Consider the following 18516-nt stretch of genomic DNA (forward strand, 5'->3'; position numbering starts at 1 on the left):
CTTCCCTCTCGGCACTTCTGTCCTCCAGATGAGCTGATGGCTGACGCCGGGGCAGACTGTGTGTCTGCGCAACTCCCATCCAGCTGTGAGGAAGATTAAACGGCAGCGGGAACCAAGCCCTTCCCAAAACGCGTCGGATCACGGGGAGAGGATGCGGTCACATTAAAAGTGGTCTGCCTGGAATGTTTACAGACCGAAAAAACATATGCACGTACATGGCGCCCGGCGATTATTGGCAAATGGTGCCGGGGGGGGGGGGAGGGGTCCAGGATTATGATTTGGATCAATGCATTTTGGCTGGTAAATGGAGAATTGGCTTTGGACATCAAAGATGTGTCCTGTGCATGCTCTGCTCCACGGCAACGGCATCACGACCGTGGGCACATTGGGGGTTACGGTCTGAGGACCGTCGGTCATGTTCCCTTTAAGGGGTTTTCTTATGTATGATATATTCTGTATACATTACCTGGATGTCCCATGTAGGGTCCTACCTCATCTTCCAGAACTGGGGCCCCCTAACCCTTATTGTGACGATACAGCTTATAATCTTAATTAGCCAGACGATTAGATTTGTTAAGAGAAATACACTATTGTGTTGACTTATAAATGTATTTGTATTTATCTTGCTGATCAAAAAGGTCATAGTATTTGTATAACCCTGAATGCTGAATTATATTAGTTTGGAAACAATCATGTTTGCTATGCTAATGACAAATAGTACTAAGTCAGCTGAAAGTTTATATACAATAGCGGCAGCCCCTGTGAAACCAATTATGTAAATTGATTAGCTAAAACAATGATAGTTGAGCCCTGCACCTTTACCTCTGACATGTGGCTAATGACCCTTGACCTGTAGATGACTATTTAAAAATGGAGATATGCTTCTGTAGGAGTCAGACTTGAGCCCAGAGAAGCAGAAAGGACATGTGCATCTGTAGCAGTCAGACTTGAAACAGATATTGGAGAAAGACTTTACAAGGAGAATGGGAGACATCATTCAGGACAGTAGATGGATTGCATGGCATTACCCAAAGAGACCCAGATTTGTATTCTACATGATTCTAGCCTAAGGGTAACTGCTCTGACTGGAAAGTTGCGGATCTGCTCCATTAACCATAAGAGAGACAGGGATACATTTTGAGGAGTCCAGGAGAGGATGAAGAGGTCACCTGTCCCCATGGATATGTTATTTGGGGTTGCTAGGAGGGACCCACCGGTCGCCTAGAACCCATGGAGACAATTGGAGTTGCCAGGACGGACTCACTGGTCATCTGGCCCCATGGAAACTCTCAGAGAGGCCAAGATGGGACCCTCAGGCCTCCTGGTCCTCTACCTCGGTGGACTACTTGCTTCCTAAACTTGCCACTCCCTTCTCTCTGTGGGGGCCCACCAGAAGCGGGGGGCCACTGGTTGAGGTAGTCAGCCCTGGAAGTCTCCAAAGTCGCGGCTGTAATATCCCAGGCGGGCGGAGAAGAAAGGGTGAGGACTGTGTAATGTTGTACCATCTTGGGTATGTGCTGGGACTGTTCTGTGTGTTTATTGTCCGCTTTGTGGTTCAATAAAATATTGTCACGCTGTTTTACCCTCACCCTGTGTTGTCTGAGTAGCGTTACGCCCACGGAAGACCCTGGGTCTTCACACTTATACATCCATACAAAATGTGTCCTTTAGGGTCAGGTTCGACACTGTGCAGATTTTGTATTGAATCCACATCCAATGCATATTCTCCAACCCTGTTCACACCATGCAGAAAATTTCAGCCTAGCAAGAAAAAAAAAAAACAGTCACAAAAAGTGAGTAATGATTATTTATTTCTGCAGGAATTAACACCATTGAATGATGATTTTTCAACCTCCTTAGTTGGGTTTTTAAACCGCACAGCAGGCGCAGAGCGGACCCAGCGTCATCGCGCTCTTCCTGGACGTCGTTGTTTTCACTTTGTCTTTTTTAGAAAATAAGTTAATAATAAAAAAAGAAATTAACATTAAATGCAGGTTTTAAGGTTTGTATTTATTTATATTTGCCAGCTGTCACTACTCGGTTGCCAAATGTGCCAGGCTGTGTGCCGCAGACTGTGCCCTGCAGACTACGCTAGGAGCAGATTTTGCGTGGCTTAAATAAGTGCTGCCATCTTGTGGCCTTAATGAGCAAATGCAGGTGGACGTCAAGCTTGTGTAGTGCAGGACACAATGATTTCGCTGTCATTAGGTGGGCGCTCAAGCTAAGAATGCCGCCATATAGAGCCCTCACTATACCACCATACAGTGCCAATATGATGACATTATCCCAATGACATCCCTTCTAACAGCTCAGGTTATTCTCTAATACTGCAACTCACTTCATACCCTGCTAAGTAATACTGGGTCTGACACTGTTCGTGGGGGTACTCGCAGTCTAAGGCCATGGCCCCACTATCAGTATTTTTCTCAGGAGTGGGAGCCAAAACCAGGAGTGGGTGATAAATGCAGAACTGATGACTTGTTTCTATTATACCTTTTCTCTGATTGTTCCTCACCTCGTTTTGGCTCCCACTCCTGAGAAAAAATACTGACCGAATACTGATAGTGGGGCCGTGGTCTGGCACCATTCATGGGGGCACTCTCAGTCTGGCACTGTTCATGGGGGCACTCTCAGTCTGACACCGCTCATGGGGGCACTCTCCCACTGACACTATTTATGGGGGCACTCTCTCACTGACACCATTTATGGGGGCATTCTCAGTCTGGCACCGTTCATGGGGGCACTCTCCCACTGACACTATTTATGGGGGCACTCTCTCACTGACACCATTTTTGGGGGCACTCTCTCACTGACACCATTTATGGGGGCATTCTCAGTCTGGCACCGTTCATGGGGGCACTCTCAGTCAGGCACCGTTCATGGGGGCACTCTCAGTCAGGCACCCTTCATGGGGGCACTTTCAGTCTGGCACCGCTCATGGGGACACTCTCAGTCTGGCACCGTTCATGGGGGCACTCTCAGTCTGGCACCGTTCATGGGGGCATTCTCAGTCTGGCACCGTTCATGGGGGCACTCTCAGTCTGGCACCGTTCATGGGGGCACTCTCAGTCTGGCACCGTTCATGGGGGCACTCTCAGTCTGACACCGTTCATGGGGGCACTCTCCCACTGACATTATTTATGGGGGCACTCTCTCACTGACACCATTTATGGGGGCACTCTCTCACTGACACCATTTATGGGGGCATTCTCAGTCTGGCACCGTTCATGGGGACACTCTCAGTCTGGCACCGTTCATGAGGCACTCTCCCACTGACACTATTTATGGGGGCACTCTCTGACTGACACCGTTCATGGGGCACTCTCTGACGGACATCATTTATGGGGGCACTCTCAGTCTGGCACCATTCATGGGGTACTCTCTGACTGACACCATTTATGGGGGCACTCTCTGACATCATTTATGGGGGCACTCTCAGTCTGGCACTGTTCATGGGGGCACTCTCTGACTGACATCATTTATGGGGGTACTCTCAGTCTGGCACTGTTCATGGGGGCACTCTCTGACTGACACCATTTATGGGGGCACTCTCTGACTGACACCATTTATGGGGGCACTCTCTGACTGACACCATTTATGGGGACACTCTCAGTCTGGCACCGTTCATGGGGGCACTCTCTGACTGACATCATTTATGGGGGTACTCTCAGTCTGGCACTGTTCATGGGGGCACTCTCTGACTGACACCATTTATGGGGACACTCTCAGACTGGCACCGTTCATGGGGGCACTCTCTGACTGACACCATTTATGGGGGCACTCTCTGACTGACACTGTTTATGGGGGCACTCTCTGACTGACACCATTTATGGGGGCACTCTCTGACTGACACCATTTATGGGGGCACTCTCTGACTGACACCATTTATGGGGACACTCTCAGTCTGGCACCGCTCATGGGGACACTCTCAGTCTGGCACCGTTCATGGGGGCACTCTCTGACTGACACCATTTATGGGGGCACTCTCTGACTGACACCATTTATGGGGGCACTCTCTGACTGACACCATTTATGGGGACACTCTCAGTCTGGCACCGCTCATGGGGACACTCTCAGTCTGGCACCGTTCATGGGGGCACTCTCTGACTGACACCATTTATGGGGGCACTCTCTGACTGACACTGTTTATGGGGGCACTCTCTGACTGACACTGTTTATGGGGGCACTCTCTGACTGACACCATTTATGGGGGCACTCTGTGACGGTCCTTACTGCTAGGCAGCCATATTTAGGGCAGCCGTATCTGTACGAGGTCAGTAGTATTATTACTATTAATGGCGATTTTCTTCGGGGCAGAAAATATTCCATTTGATGCCTGAGAACCATTCTCTCTCCCCCAGTCTCACACTGGTTGCCCCCTGACATCACATTCCCACCATGTCAGCACTGGCCCCGCCTCCCGTCTCTAATCCGCTGCACGACACTTCCCTTTCCGGCAGCGGCTCTCCCGTTCTCAGCACATCATGTCCCGGCGCAGTAAGTCTCGGTGTCGCTCAGGATTTGGTGTTGTCCCGGTCCGGACTGTCACTTATCCTCCATGTTTGTGTCTTTTACTCTGCAGAACATCGACGACAGGGGAAAGGAGCCGGCAAACAGCAGGTAGGACGACACTTGAGGACTAAGTCCTGTAGCGGAGCGAGGCATGCCGGGACTTGTAGTTTCTTCAGCGGCTCACTCAAGCGTTTAGAGTTGAGCTGGAACTACAACTCCCGTCATGAGAGGAAACACGTGTGTGAAACTCAGCTGCTTGTGCAGAGGGCGGATGTGTGGCTGCTGCTAGCTGCCCTGACATGCTGCTGCCTTAAAGGGGAAGGCCTCCACGGGGACAATTGGCTGCTAATGAGTTGTAGCAAAGTTGGGGGCTACATGGTGAATGTTGGGCTTTTGGTTGTGACTTGTAGATCACGACATTATGAGCGTCTAGTGCGGGGTATCAGGGCTATAGATAATAGTATATAGAATACTCGATTGTACAATTTAAAGGGGTATTCCCATCTCCAAGATCCTATCCCAATATGTAGAAGGTGTAATAATAATATTAGCATGCAGTACAGACCAAAAGTTTGGACACACCTTCTCGTTTAAAGATTTTTCTGTATTTTCAGGACTATGAAAATTGTACATTCACACTGAAGGCATCAAAACTATGAATTAACACATGTGGAATTATATACTTAACAAAAAAGTGTGAAACAACTGAAAATATGTCTTATATTCTAGGTTCTTCAAAGTAGCCACCTTTTGCTTTGATGACTGCTTTGCACACTCTTGGCATTCTCTTGATGAGCTTCAAGAGGTAGTCACCGGAAATGGTCTTCCAACAATCTTGAAGGAGTTCCCAGAGATGCTTAGCACTTGTTGGCCCTTTTGCCTTCACTCTGCGGTCCAGCTCACCCCAAACCATCTCGATTGGGTTCAGGTCTGGTGACTGTGGAGGCCAGGTCATCTGGTTTATCACCCCATCACTCTCCTTCTTGGTCAAATAGCCCTTACACAGCCTGGAGGTGTGTTTGGGGTTATTGTCCTGTTGAAAAATAAATGATGGTCCAACTAAACGCAAACCGGATGGAATAGCATGCCGCTGCAAGATGCTGTGGTAGCCATGCTGGTTCAGTATGCCTTCAATTTTGAATAAATCCCCAACAGTGTCACCAGCAAAGCACCCACACACCATCACACCTCCTCCTCCATGCTTCACGGTGGGAACCAGGCATGTAGAGTCCATCCGTTCACCTTTTCTGCGTCGCACAAAGACACGGTGGTTGGAACCAAAGATCTCAAATTTGGACTCATCAGACCAAAGCACAGATTTCCACTGGTCTAATGTCCATTCCTTGTGTTCTTTAGCCCAAACAAGTCACTTCTGCTTGTTGCCTGTCCTTAGCAGTGGTTTCCTAGCAGCTATTTTACCATGAAGGCCTGCTGCACAAAGTCTGCTCTTAACAGTTGTTGAAGAGATGTGTCTGATGCTAGAACTCTGTGTGGCACAGACCTGGTCTCTAATCTGAGCTGCTGTTAAACTGAGATTTCTGAGGCTGGTGACTCGGATAAACTTATCCTCAGAAGCAGAGGTGACTCTTGGTCTTTCTTTCCTGGGGCGGTCCTCATGTGAGCCAGTTTCTTTGTAGCGCTTGATGGTTTTTGCAAATGCACTTGGGGACACTTTCAAAGTTTTCCCAATTTTTCGGACTGACTGACCCTCATTTCTTAAAGTAATGATGGCCACTCGTTTTTCTTTACTTAGCTGCTTTTTTCTTGCCATAATACAAATTCTAACAGTCTATTCAGTAGGACTATCAGCTGTGTATCCACCTGTCTTCTGCACAACACAACTGATGGTCCCAACCCCATTTATAAGGCAAGAAATCCCACTTATTAAACCTGACAGGGCACACCTGTGAAGTGAAAACCATTTCCGGTGACTACCTCTTGAAGCTCATCAAGAGAATGCCAAGAGTGTGCAAAGCAGTCATCAAAGCAAAAGGTGGCTACATGGAAGAACCTAGAATATAAGACATATTTTCAGTTGTTTCACACTTTTTTGTTAAGTATATAATTCCACATGTGTTAATTCATAGTTTTGATGCCTTCAGTGTGAATGTACAATTTTCATAGTCATGAAAATACAGAAAAATCTTTAAATGAGAAGGTGTGTCCAAACTTTTGGTCTATACTGTGTGTGTGTGTGTGTGTGTGTGTGTGTATGTATGTATGTGTGTGTGTGTATATATATATATATATATATATATATATATATATATATATATATATTTTTTTAAAAAAGGTTAAGAAATAACAAAAGAATAAATATATTTATCATCTTGCCTGTAAAAGTCCAATCCAAGAAAACAAAAGAAAATCTATAAGCCAGAAGTGCTGTTTTTTGGTTGTCCCGACTACTCCAAAAATGCACTAAAAAGGATCAAAAACGACTGATGTAACATAAAATGGTACCAAGAAAACCGTCAACTTTGTGCACAAAAACTAATCCCTCCCACAGCTCCATCAGCTGAAAAATAAAAAAGTTACGGGTTTTGGAAATTGTGACGTAAAACACATTTTTTTAAGACAAAGTTCTGTTTTTAACAACTAAAATATGAAAAACCTTAGAAGTTTGGTATCTCCGTATATGTAATAACCTGAAGACTCACATTGCCAGGTAATTTTTTTTTTTTACCAGACAAAACCAAAGAACAACATTGGAATTGCGGTGTTTCACCATGTCCCTCCCTTGGATTTTTTTTTTCAGTACATTATATGGTAATGAGCACGGTGGGACATGTTTGATTTTAACATGCCCAATCCTTTTATTCTAAAAGGAAGATAAGCTGTCGCCAGTTATCTAGCGGCCGCCTAGTCTTTTTTTTCCTGGTTGAGAATATATGGACGCTCAGCTGGACCGAGTGTACGTGTGTGAGGAGTCTTTCCCGATTGTTGATTTACTATTTATTGGACCAGAAGATTTAAAAAAATAAATAAATTCTTGGAGAGTTTCTTTAATTTCTCTCTGGTGTCTCTGGTTTGATAGGGAAACAACTCACTGAATACTGGAAAAAATGTCAAAAAAGATCCCGGAGTCCCGAACCTGTCGCACTTTAAGGAGCAGGCAAAAAGGGAGGCCGAGCAGAAGAAGAAAAGGGTGAGTGTACGGCGGCGTTTGTGGGAAGATTCTGTCCGGAATCTCTGAGACTCTGAGTTTGTGCTTTACTTTCACAGGGGGCTGATATTATCAAGTGTCTAAATAAAAAATTGTCTTTGTTACCCATAGCAACCAATCACAGAGCAGCTTTCATTTTGCCACAGCAGTTTATGAAATGAAAGCTGCGCTGTGATTGGTTGCCATGGGCAACAACGACAGATTTCCTTTTTAGACACTAAATGAGGCCCTTAAGTATATTGTAAAGGCACTTAAAGAGGACAATTCTTTTAAAAAGTAAATCTGAGCACCCCCAAATACTTCTAGGGTCAGAAGAAAAATGGTAGTGCAATGTCGTACCAAACACAGCGCCACTGTTGGTCTTGTGGTGATGTCTGGTATTGCAACTGCATCTCTTTCATTTGTATGAGACTAAATTGAACTACCAGCCACAGCCTGATGGAATGGTCTTCTCTCTGCTGTTTGGGAGAGTGGGTAGGGTACAATGGCTGAGACCTCCAGTGGTAACACATTGATGGTCTATCTTAACCTCCTTTGAAAAGACATAAAGCCGGAAACTGAGGCTGTGGAGTTTGGGTCGGGAGGCCTGGGGTACAGTCCGCTCTTGGACTGTGATATGTCGACGTCTGGAGTCGGCCTTACTGTCTTTCTTCTTTTGCAGGTGGAAGAAATGAGAACAAAGCAGAAAGAAGCGCGGCAGAAAGAGCAGGCGAAGAGGAGGAACCTGGACACGTTCCAGAAGGACGCGCTGAGGCGGCAGCGGGAGTTCGAGCAGAAGGTGGTTGTCTTCAGACTTGGGACATTTTTGTGGGTTTTTCTAGAATTTTTTTCTTGTTGTTGTTTTTAGCTGGTGCCTTATTTATATGCTACAGAGATAACTCCTACAGTAAGTCTCCACCTGTCACTGCCAAGAAGTTGTCTTATCTTCTTAAATTGGTAAAATTGCAAAGTGCTTGTAAAAACAAGTAGCGTTGAAATTGACCTCTTATTAAAAAGAGAATGGAGGAATTTTTAAATTCTATAGGTTGCTGCTTGTTACCTAGGTTACCAGCCCCTTCTGCAGGCTCAGATGTTATGCAGTTTCCTAAGCAAGGCACGCTTGCAAACTCTTTGCTTTAGAGGCATGTAAATGCTGCTTTGAAGTTGTTCAGATCGCTGGATTTGGCCAGCTTCAGAGCCCTTGCGCTGCTCCTGTGCTGCAGAGGCGACATTACCTCTGCAAGCGAGAACAAGCTGCTGGTTCAAGGAGCTTCAGGGGCACTTTTTCCCCTTATCAAGTACAAAGACGAGAGCTCTCCTTTTAATGTGCCATAACTGTCAGCCAAATGCCTATTCGACAGACCATACACACGCAAGCTCTGCCAAGCGTTCCTGCATCTTCAGTGGGGTGAGCTGAAATAAACGGCTGATGGACCCCTCTTGTAGCATCCTCTCAGCCATAAGGACAAAGGATGAGACCTATTGAAATCTAACATGCCTGATTTTCCCTTTCATCCCTTTTTCGGTCGTCATCATACATTGCTGGAGGATCAGCCTGCATCATGTTGCAATGCTGAGAAGCTGGTGGAGGTTCTCAAAGCCCTGGCCCGGCAGCCACGGACTATCTAAGTGGCTGTTGGACCCAGGTCCTGCAAAACATTTTGTTTATGTAATGCATGAATATGTGGGTCCTCTAAAGATAGACTCTCTGGGTAATAAGTGAGGAACCTGAGCACCTTCCCCATTGAGTAAACCTTACACTTTCTTTCCATGGCCCAGGTGGGCATGGGGCACTTGCCTGTTGGGGTCCTGGCTTTGTAGATTACAGGCTGTGCCATATACCGTGCATTTTCTCATCCACCTTCTGTCTCATGAGGTGTTAGGTGCACAACAAGCTGCTGAGTAATGATCCTTTCTGTGTGTGCAGGAGGCCGATCTGCGAGACCTGGAGAAGCACGAGCAGCTGGAGAATGAGAATTCCAGGAAAGCCTATTACCGGGAGTTTAAAAAGGTCCGTGCCCATCTGTAGAGCTGTGCCAACACCTTGGTGGACGCTGCCATGCTCTACATTGAGACACCTGCTGCTTGAATCTTGGTTTTTATATTCTGCAACACTTTACTCTTCAATACCTAACCACAAGGGTCTAGAAATGACTGTCCAAAATACGGACGTGTGAATGCAGCCTAAGTCCTCTCCGCTCTTGTCGTGTAGGTGGTGGAAGCAGCTGATGTTATCCTTGAAGTCTTGGATGCCCGGGATCCGCTGGGATGTCGCTGCCCGCAGGTGGAGCAGGCTGTGGTGCAGAGCGGCACCAGCAAAAAGTTAGTCTTGGTACTCAACAAAATAGGTATGTTTCCAATGCAAAAGCACGGCCACATTTAGTCATACTCCATCCTTAGAGGATCTGTCCATTTTTATCTGTAAAGCTAATATAGAGCGCTGTTTGTACATCTGTTTCCTGTCAGTGAATGCGAATATTCTCGTGTAATTTAGAAGGCTGAAAGTCTCTTCTGACCCAACACGGCGCACGCTGCTGACCCAACACGGCGCACGCTGCTGACCCAACACGGCGCACGCTGCTGACCCAACACGGCGCACACCGCTGCTGCTTGTTTCAGTTACCGGATTACCTGCACAGTAACAAACCCTCCAGCTGTGTGATCCGAACTATGTCCGGTTATTATAGGCAATGCACCTATTATACCATGCGGGATGACGGCCATGTTAGGTTTGCAGTGGATCAATCACAATACAGACTGCTGTATACAGTAGCCTGCAGTGTGCTGATTGGCCTGTATCTGTGTACACAGCTATGTGCATTATCAAACCCCCAACATATTGCTGTTTGACTATTACAGCATACCTGGTAGTGTGTTGTCTGAGTTCTATATTATTTATCTATATTATATATTATTTATTATTATTATTATCATCATCTGTATTTTCAGATCTTGTATCCAAACCTATAGTGGAGAAATGGCTGAAGTACCTGCGAAATGAGTTTCCCACGGTGGCTTTCAAGGCGTCTACACAACAACAAAATAAGAACTTGGTACGTAACACTGTTTTAGGTTTGTGACTGATCTCCTAGTACTTGTAAATACAAGCACTTTTGCAATTTACTGCTTTATTAAAATTTTCAGCCGTTCTTGAAATAACACTTTTCTTTTATATCCATCTCGTTGCCTTGGAGACCGACCATTGCTGCCAGGCAGCAAAACGTGCGGTGTTTACAAGCTCTTTTCTTTGGAGCTTGTAGGCGCTTGTTTGAAGGTGCCCAGGATCCCCTTGGACTCTTAATCCCAGCAGTGCTTACACTCTTAGCAGCGGTGGTCGATAACCTTAGACTTTGCCTAGGAGATGTTCACACGCTGTATATTTTGTAGCATAATTTTCTGCGATGGAAGATCCGTTCCAGTCATGTGAACAGGGTTCTTTTGGAGATAGAACATTGATTTCTGCAGGTTCCTTTTGGTTTAGTGGCACAGTTTGCAGGAATGTCTGTGAATCCAGCCGCAGAGTGTGTGCACATTGGGGCAGATACACAGTGGAGTCCATGAGTGGAAAATCTGTGGACACTGAATCTATGGAGGGGGGCGACCACCAAGCTACAGTAATCCATAAATAACTACAAGGATACGTTCAGCTTTGAGGATTTTTACTTTACTGAAATGCATTGATTTTGGGATAAATATTATTTTTGCAATTGGGTTTATTAAAAAATTCCGCACCATCTTGGCTTTTACAGGCTTTAAGTTGCTGGCAGCAGAATGAGTTATCTGAGAATCGGTCAGTGAGCGGTTTCTGATAGAAGGTCTGTAATGTAGCTTTTAATGTGGCCATAAATTTGGCAAAGAGGAAAAAGACAGATAAGAGTTACAAACTCTTTCGTCAGAACGAGCACACTGACAGATTCTCAGTTATCCCAATCAGCAGCCAGCAATGTGTAGGGAAACTAAGAGCCAAACTATGGCATTTTATTTTTTTTTATGTTCTCCAATTGGGAAAAAATATTTTTAGCCCAAACTACATGTATTTAACTGCATGTGCAAATCCTTTAAAATATGCGTTTAATATTGTAAAAAAAAATGTTATCTTCTTATTACAGCAACAGAGCAGGGTTCCAGTGACTCAGGCCTCGGAGGACCTGCTCAGCTCTGGCGCCTGCATAGGAGCTGACTGCCTAATGAAACTTCTTGGAAACTACTGCAGAAACCAGGACATCAAGACCTCCATAACAGTTGGGGTCGTGGGTGCGTTGTGTTCTCTTCTATGTCGCTTTTAGAACAAATGATCATTCCAGAAAAGCTGTGAAAATTAATACTTATACGGGTATTCCAACCTTAGTAAGTGATCGCTAGGATGTGATCTCTGGGGATCTGACCTCTGAGAATGAAGGGGGTGCGCTCCATCCTCCCCCCCGGGTTAGATCTCAGCGCACCAAAAAGCAGGTAAAATCATGAAGAGGCTTGAGCCCCTTTATTCGCAGGATTGGTGGGGGTCCCAGTGGCGAGCAATAGGGATATGCCATCACTCACTGAGATAAGAATATCCCTTTAACCATGTCCTACAAACCTGCACTGGAAGCTAGCAGCCATCTTTTTCTCCAGAGCAGCTGGGGGTTGTAAGGGGGACGATCACCATCCCTACTTGCAGAGCAGCTGGGGGCTGTAAAGGGGGCGATCACCATCCGTTATTGCAGAGCAGCTGGGGGCTGTAAGGGGGACTATCACAATCCCTTATTGCAAAGTAGCTGGGGGCTGTAAGGGGGGCAATCACCATCCCTTATTGCAGAGCAGCTGGGGGCCGTAAGGGGGGCGATCACCATCCATTATTGCAGAGCAGCTGGGGGCTGTAAGGGGGGCTATCACAATCCCTTATTGCAAAGTAGCTGGGGGCTGTAAGGGGGACGATCACCATCCCTTATTGCAGAGCAGCTGGGGGCTGTAAGGGGGACTATCACAATCCCTTATTGCAAAGTAGCTGGGGGCTGTAAGGGGGGCTATCACAATCCCTTATTGCAAAGTAGCTGGGGGCTGTAAGGGGGACGATCACAATCCCTTATTGCAGAGCAGCTGGGGGCCGTAAGGGGGACGATCACCATCCCTTATTGCAGAGCAGCTGGGGGCCGTAAGGGGGACAATCACCATCCCTTATTGCAGAGCAGCTGGGGGCCGTAAGGGGGACAATCACCATCCCTTATTGCAGAGAAGCTGGGGGCTGTAAGGGGGACGATCATGATCCTTTAGTGTAGAGCAGCTGGGGGCGATCACGATCCCATATTATCATCCCTAAGGCATCTTATATCTTCTAATAATCATTAAATGTTAGAAAAACTTGATTTGATTACTGTGATATTTGCCTCTTAAAGGGGTTTTTATTAGCAAAGGGCAGGATGGTTTTCTATAATATGTCATCTGTGACCCAGTGGCTCAAAACTATAGAAGGAATATGGTAGAAAGAAACTCTGCGTCACTGATCTTACACAGTCTGCTAGTTGTATAGGAGCTCACTTGCTATGAGTAGGAGATCTGACTTTTGCAGGGTCTTGGGTAGAGTGCACCTGATTTAAGTAGGGTTTTATGCCCCCCAATTTTAGCCTCTTTATCCTGATCTTTCTGCTCGTGTACAGGTTTTCCTAACGTAGGTAAGAGCAGTTTAATAAACAGCCTGAAGAGGGCGCGTGCGTGCAGTGTTGGAGCAACCCCTGGAGTGACCAAGTAAGCAGAACAAACACCATTTACGGATTTATTACATATTTTTTTTTATTATATATTATGTCAAAGTATTTATTTCTAAATCGCCAGATGTCTCCAGGAGGTGCACCTAGACAAACACATCAAACTTCTGGACTGCCCGGGGATCGTGATGGCTACGTCTACATCCGATGCCGCCATGATCTTACGTAATTGTGTGAAAATCGAGCAGTTGATCGACCCAGTGGGACCGGTGGAGGCCATCCTGAGACGCTGCAATAAAGACCAGGTGATCCTCTCGGATGTCAGGGATGGGAATTTCACATTTATGAATATCCAGTATAGAAATATAGTCCAATGTGATGGATGAAGGGCTGGGGTGCGCTGCTCACACATGGACACAGTAATCCCCACCACTAGTAGGCGCTATAATTGGTGGGGCGTAGATGCATCTAGTAAACACCCGGGTCAGCACTTTCTGCTGCATTGAGGACATGATGTTAAGTCAGGCTCGCAGGGAGCCAAGGAAGTGTTCCTTCCATCCGGGTAACATTCCGAGCATGTGATAAAGTGGGTGGGGTTATCCTTTAACAGATCAATTCAAATAAGCTTTATTGGCAGGAACAAAAACCTGAGCATTGTCAAAGCCAACGATAATTGCAAGCATGTATTGTGCAGCTGTACCGGCCACCATATTGGTCCTCACCCAAGTTTCCATTTAACATCTTGAAAGAGGAAGAGAACTTCTGTACTTTTACTGTAGATTTTATATTCTTAAAACGCTTTCCTCTTGTCCCGCAGATCTTGCAGCACTACAAGGTGACTGATTTCAGAGATACGTTGGAGTTCTTGGCCATGCTGGCAAAAAGGCAGGGGAAGCTGAAGAAGGGAGGCACGCCTGACCACGAGAAAGCCGCCAAGTCTGTTCTAACGGACTGGGTGAGGTAGGAGATTCTGGGCTGTCGATGCTTCTGCCAATCATGCAGCCTTTAAAGGGTTGTTTTCCTTCTTCATTAATGGGTATCGTCTGATAGCGCTTGTAAATACCAGCAATTTTACAATTTACTGCTTATTAAAATTTTTAGCTGTTCTTTAAATATTAACACTTTTCTTTTGTTTAGCTCATTGCCTTGGAGACAGACCACCGCTGCTCGACAGCAGAACATGTGCAGCGCTTACAAGCTATTTTCTATTGAGCTTGTAAGCACTGCGCTGAAGCTGGCCAAGATTTCTGGAGACCTCTGCTGCCTTTTTACTCCTGGACCAGCTACAATCCAGTACTTACAGTCAAGACAGCAGCAGTGATCGGTCTCAAAAAATGGCTGGAAATTTAAATAGAGGAAAAAAAACAAAAACATTTTTTGCAATTTACTGCTTAACATGCACTATCCAACAATATTCACGAGGCTGGGAATAACTTTTGTAAATGGAAAGGTCCAAACACTGATTTGCAACCCCAAAAAATCTAAAGCTACAAATTGCTCTTTAATTTGGTAAAATATTTTGCTTTGGATTTATCACTGCTTTTACCTTTTCTGTAGCAAATCATTTATTACCTGCTGATTTTCCACTTGCTAATCTGCAGCAGAAAATTTGCAGCATTGACGTACTGCATAAAGAAAAGCAGAGCCTGCGAAAAAATTAATTAATTAATAATGGGTGCTGATACCTCTGCTGAGGTGTGGTGCCAGAATCATCCCCCAAAAAACTCTGCAGCTTAAATGGTCTCTTGCTGCTGATTTAAGCCACAATAAGTCAACTCACTGCAGATTTCACCCTTTGTCTGCAGCTTTAATCCCATGCATTGAAATATGCTGCATTTGGGATATTAATTATATAAAGAAGAGGAAAATGACAGCCGAGCAAACGTGTGTAATTAAAGTCACTGAAAATACCACCTATCGGGCAATGTTATTCAATCTGTTGCAAAAATATGCCATTTGTGTCTGGAAAACCCACAGGCTGTCTGGGCATGCTGGAGTTGTAGTTTCCAATAGTTTAAGCCACATAACACTGCGTTATGTTACGGAAAGCGCTCACTATTCACCTGAAAATGGGAGTTTATAATTGGGGCACATTCACACAGGACTGATGTGTTACAGATGCTGTGCAGTAGAAAATCTGCCACAAAAATTTGCCTGATTTGTTGCAGATTTTCTACTGCGCAGCATCCCTAATCAGTCCTGTGTGAACGTACCCCAATTATAAATTTCCATTTACACTCCAGGTGAATAGTGAGAGCTTTCCATATCGTAACGCAGTGTTGTGTGGTTCAGCTATTGGAAAACTACAACTCCCAGCATGCCCAGACAGCCTGTGGGTTTTCCGGACACAATGAGAATTTCGCAACAGATGGAATAACATTGCCTGGTTTGTATTTTTCATTGACTTCACGTAAGATGAGCATTTGTTTGCTCGGCTGTAATATTGCAGCTTCGTTATGGATACCTCTCCCAATATAAAGATTTGAGATATTGGTAACTAGAGACGATTCCTCCTAACGAGAACCTGCAGCGTGCGTGAAAGATGGGGGCAGCTGTGCCCACAAGTCTGTCTTGGTTCGGGGGCAGCAAATGGAGGTAACATTAAAAGGATCATTCCCAAGATCGTAAGGTATTCATAGCCGTAGGATACAGGATCTCTTCCCGAGAACGAAGCGCTGGCACCTGGAAACCTAGTTCTGCAAAGCCCGTCTATAATGGAGCAGAGGTGCACATACTTGACCTCCTCTCCATTCCAGAGGACTTTGCTGGGCCTGTTCTGGGCAGGGGCTAACTTGTCATCTTGGAAATACATTGTGGTGGTTTGGTTTGTTAGGTCCCCTTTAAGAAAACCATATAACAGGGCTGTATTTGCATTTTGGCTGGCAGAAACTGTACCAGACCCCCTTTTAGGTCAAGTACACTGAACTTAACTTAGGTAAATTCTGTGTCCCCCCCCCCCCCCCCCCCCAGCCAAAATACAGATAATAGACCGTAATTTATCCACTGGGGCGATGTTCTACCCCTAAGATGCCTAAAATGGTCCATCCAAAACTACTACTTGTTAGTAGTCGCTGCCTATACGGAGCAGCTCTTCCCGCGGCCCTGCGGACACGCACTGGTGTATACAGGGGCGATAGGTGCTCTATGTAACGCCCGTCTTCTTTCTCCTGCAGCGGCAGAATCAGTTACTTCACCCACCCCCCTGAGACGCACACGTTACCCACTCACATCAGTGCGGAGATAGTCACAGAAATGGGGAAGGCGTTTGATTTTGAAGCCTTGGAGCTGGATAATAACGAGTCCTTGTCACGTAAGTACAAGCAGAGGCGCTGGGAGCCGGTGTCCTGCACCCGATCCTGCCCGGAGTGATTGTACGGTTCTATGTTCTCGCTCCCCGTACAGGAGTCCAGTCCGCTCCTCAGGGCATAGCCATGGAGAGCGCAGATCTGACAGCCGGAGCCGCAGAGGAGGTGGAAGACACAGAATGGTCCTATTCTACAGAGGCAGCGCCCGGCCCAATGGAGGAGGACGGGGATGATGAGGTATGTGCAGTCCTATAAGGAAACCCTCCTGTGGGCACAAAGTGTCACCATGTGAATGCAGACTTAAAGATAATCCAGCTCCAGGTGGGAAACAAACAATCAGGGCTTGTGCCATCACATTTACAGGTATCTGCCAGGTATTGTGCACATGCCCAGGACAGGGCGGCCATACCTGCTGCCCACGACCCGGCCAGCCCCGCTCACCTTACCATGGATAAGTGAATGGAGCTGGATTAACCCTTTAAGAGAAGAATTTGTCAACTTTTCTGAAATTTGTTTTAGTAATTTCTAATAAGTTTTAAAGGTGATTGGTGTTCCTCTGTCATTCTTCCTGGAAACATATGAAATAACAAACGGTGATTCTATTATCAGTTTCTTACTTGGTAGACACAGGCTCTGTTGACTGGGAATTGGTAATTTATTAATTTCCATGGAGAAATAGTACAACATCTAGTTACCAAGAAGAGAGTGTCTAAGCATTATTTCGTGGGGGATAAGTAGGTAGGAGAGACTGCCGCTGATATGTATAAAAGGGATTTCTCAGGATTAGAAAAATTGGCGCAAATCCTGTCCATAGTATCGCCAGTCAGGCAGTGGAGCTGGACTGCAATACCAGGCGCTGCCCATCATCAGCTGTGGCGCTGTTTCTAGTCCTTAAGCTATCAGTGGTATATATTAATGGTGATGGGACAGATCAGCAGTAGCCAGCATCCATATCTACTATAGTGTTACTTATAAGTGGCTGCACAAGATTAGAGAAAAAAAATCTGCTTCCTTCTGACAAACTGCATCCAGTATGGTGGAGTTTATCAAAGAAAGTGGACTTTTTTTATTTTTCCTTATTCCCATACAATCCCTTTTAAGTGCTTGATGGGACTCGTGTGTATTTGGCTTGTACTAATCTCTCCTGTCTTTTATAGTTCGGACCCATGACTGTTGAAATTAAAACAGTCAAAAGCAAAACCCCAGAAGAAGCGGAGCGAGTGCCCCGAGCTCCAAGCCTAAAGGAAATCCAATCTGTGGATCCACTGCACCAAGGACAGGCCCTGAAGGCTGCCGGCAAGAGGCGGAAGAGGCTGCAGAAGAGAGCGAGTGAGTCTCCGGGCCGCCGCTGTAATACCGCCCTATAGGCCGCAGCACAGTCCCTGTGTATACGAGATGTGCGCTGCCAACCACACAACCAGAGATCCACATTATATGCACAAGTGGTGACTGGGGTTAGTGCAAACCTGACATTTTGTCTTTATTCTTGCAGATAAAATCGCCACCAAATTATCAGACACATTAACACAAGCAATGAATTTTTGATTTGATGAGTGAAAACCAAGTAGGACAGAAGTCTCCGGGCCGGATCTGCCACTTGTTCTAGGACTATATTGTGGCCTGTAACCCATCGTGTGACAGCGAGCAGACATATTTATGCCAATTAAACCATTTCTATTGGATGTAGTTCCTTTTCTCTGTGTAAGTGATTATGGGGTCCCCCGACTGTCCTAATGACAGCGTAAAGCTGGCAGAGGTCACCTCCACTAATAAATGACTGGGCTCAGACGACCATACTGCTGTCGTACCTGCCACATCATGAGCCGAACTTACTACACAAATGATGCCGCTGGATTGAATTAAAAAACCCGCC

The 18516-nt window shown here is 45.9% G+C and overlaps 1 protein-coding gene across 2 annotated transcripts; it reads left to right on the top strand.

The window, feature by feature from the left end:
• The first annotated feature begins 4403 nt into the window (after nucleotides 1-4403).
• On the top strand, nucleotides 4404-18329 carry GNL3L (G protein nucleolar 3 like). 2 transcript variants are annotated; one of them, XM_073640045.1, is made up of 15 exons: nucleotides 4404-4497; nucleotides 4583-4620; nucleotides 7550-7660; nucleotides 8340-8456; nucleotides 9585-9668; nucleotides 9870-10005; nucleotides 10607-10710; nucleotides 11767-11911; nucleotides 13291-13378; nucleotides 13466-13643; nucleotides 14156-14298; nucleotides 16512-16648; nucleotides 16741-16880; nucleotides 17801-17972; nucleotides 18136-18329. In XM_073640045.1, the coding sequence occupies exons 1-15, from the start codon at nucleotides 4485-4487 to the stop codon at nucleotides 18186-18188; spliced, it is 1659 nt and encodes a 552-aa protein (XP_073496146.1). In that variant the 5' UTR covers nucleotides 4404-4484; the 3' UTR covers nucleotides 18189-18329. The 2 variants fall into 2 exon arrangements, with proteins under 2 accessions (XP_073496146.1, XP_073496147.1); XM_073640046.1 differs by lacking the exons at nucleotides 4404-4497; nucleotides 4583-4620 and adding an exon at nucleotides 4746-4890.
• Nucleotides 18330-18516: the final 187 nt, after the last annotated feature.

This window comes from Phyllobates terribilis, unplaced genomic scaffold, assembly GCF_046119375.1.
Source record: "Phyllobates terribilis strain yellow unplaced genomic scaffold, ASM4611937v1 Scaffold_7__3_contigs__length_470593459, whole genome shotgun sequence".
NCBI classification, from domain to species: domain Eukaryota; kingdom Metazoa; phylum Chordata; class Amphibia; order Anura; family Dendrobatidae; genus Phyllobates; species Phyllobates terribilis.

What these genes read in the sequence shown, in the direction of transcription:
- GNL3L (XM_073640045.1), top strand. An exon ending in CATAACAGTTGGGGTCGTGG is followed by an intron (nt 11,912 to 13,290) that starts GTGCGTTGTGTT and finishes GCTCGTGTACAG; the next exon opens with GTTTTCCTAACGTAGGTAAG. An exon ending in AGGAGGACGGGGATGATGAG is followed by an intron (nt 16,881 to 17,800) that starts GTATGTGCAGTC and finishes TGTCTTTTATAG; the next exon opens with TTCGGACCCATGACTGTTGA.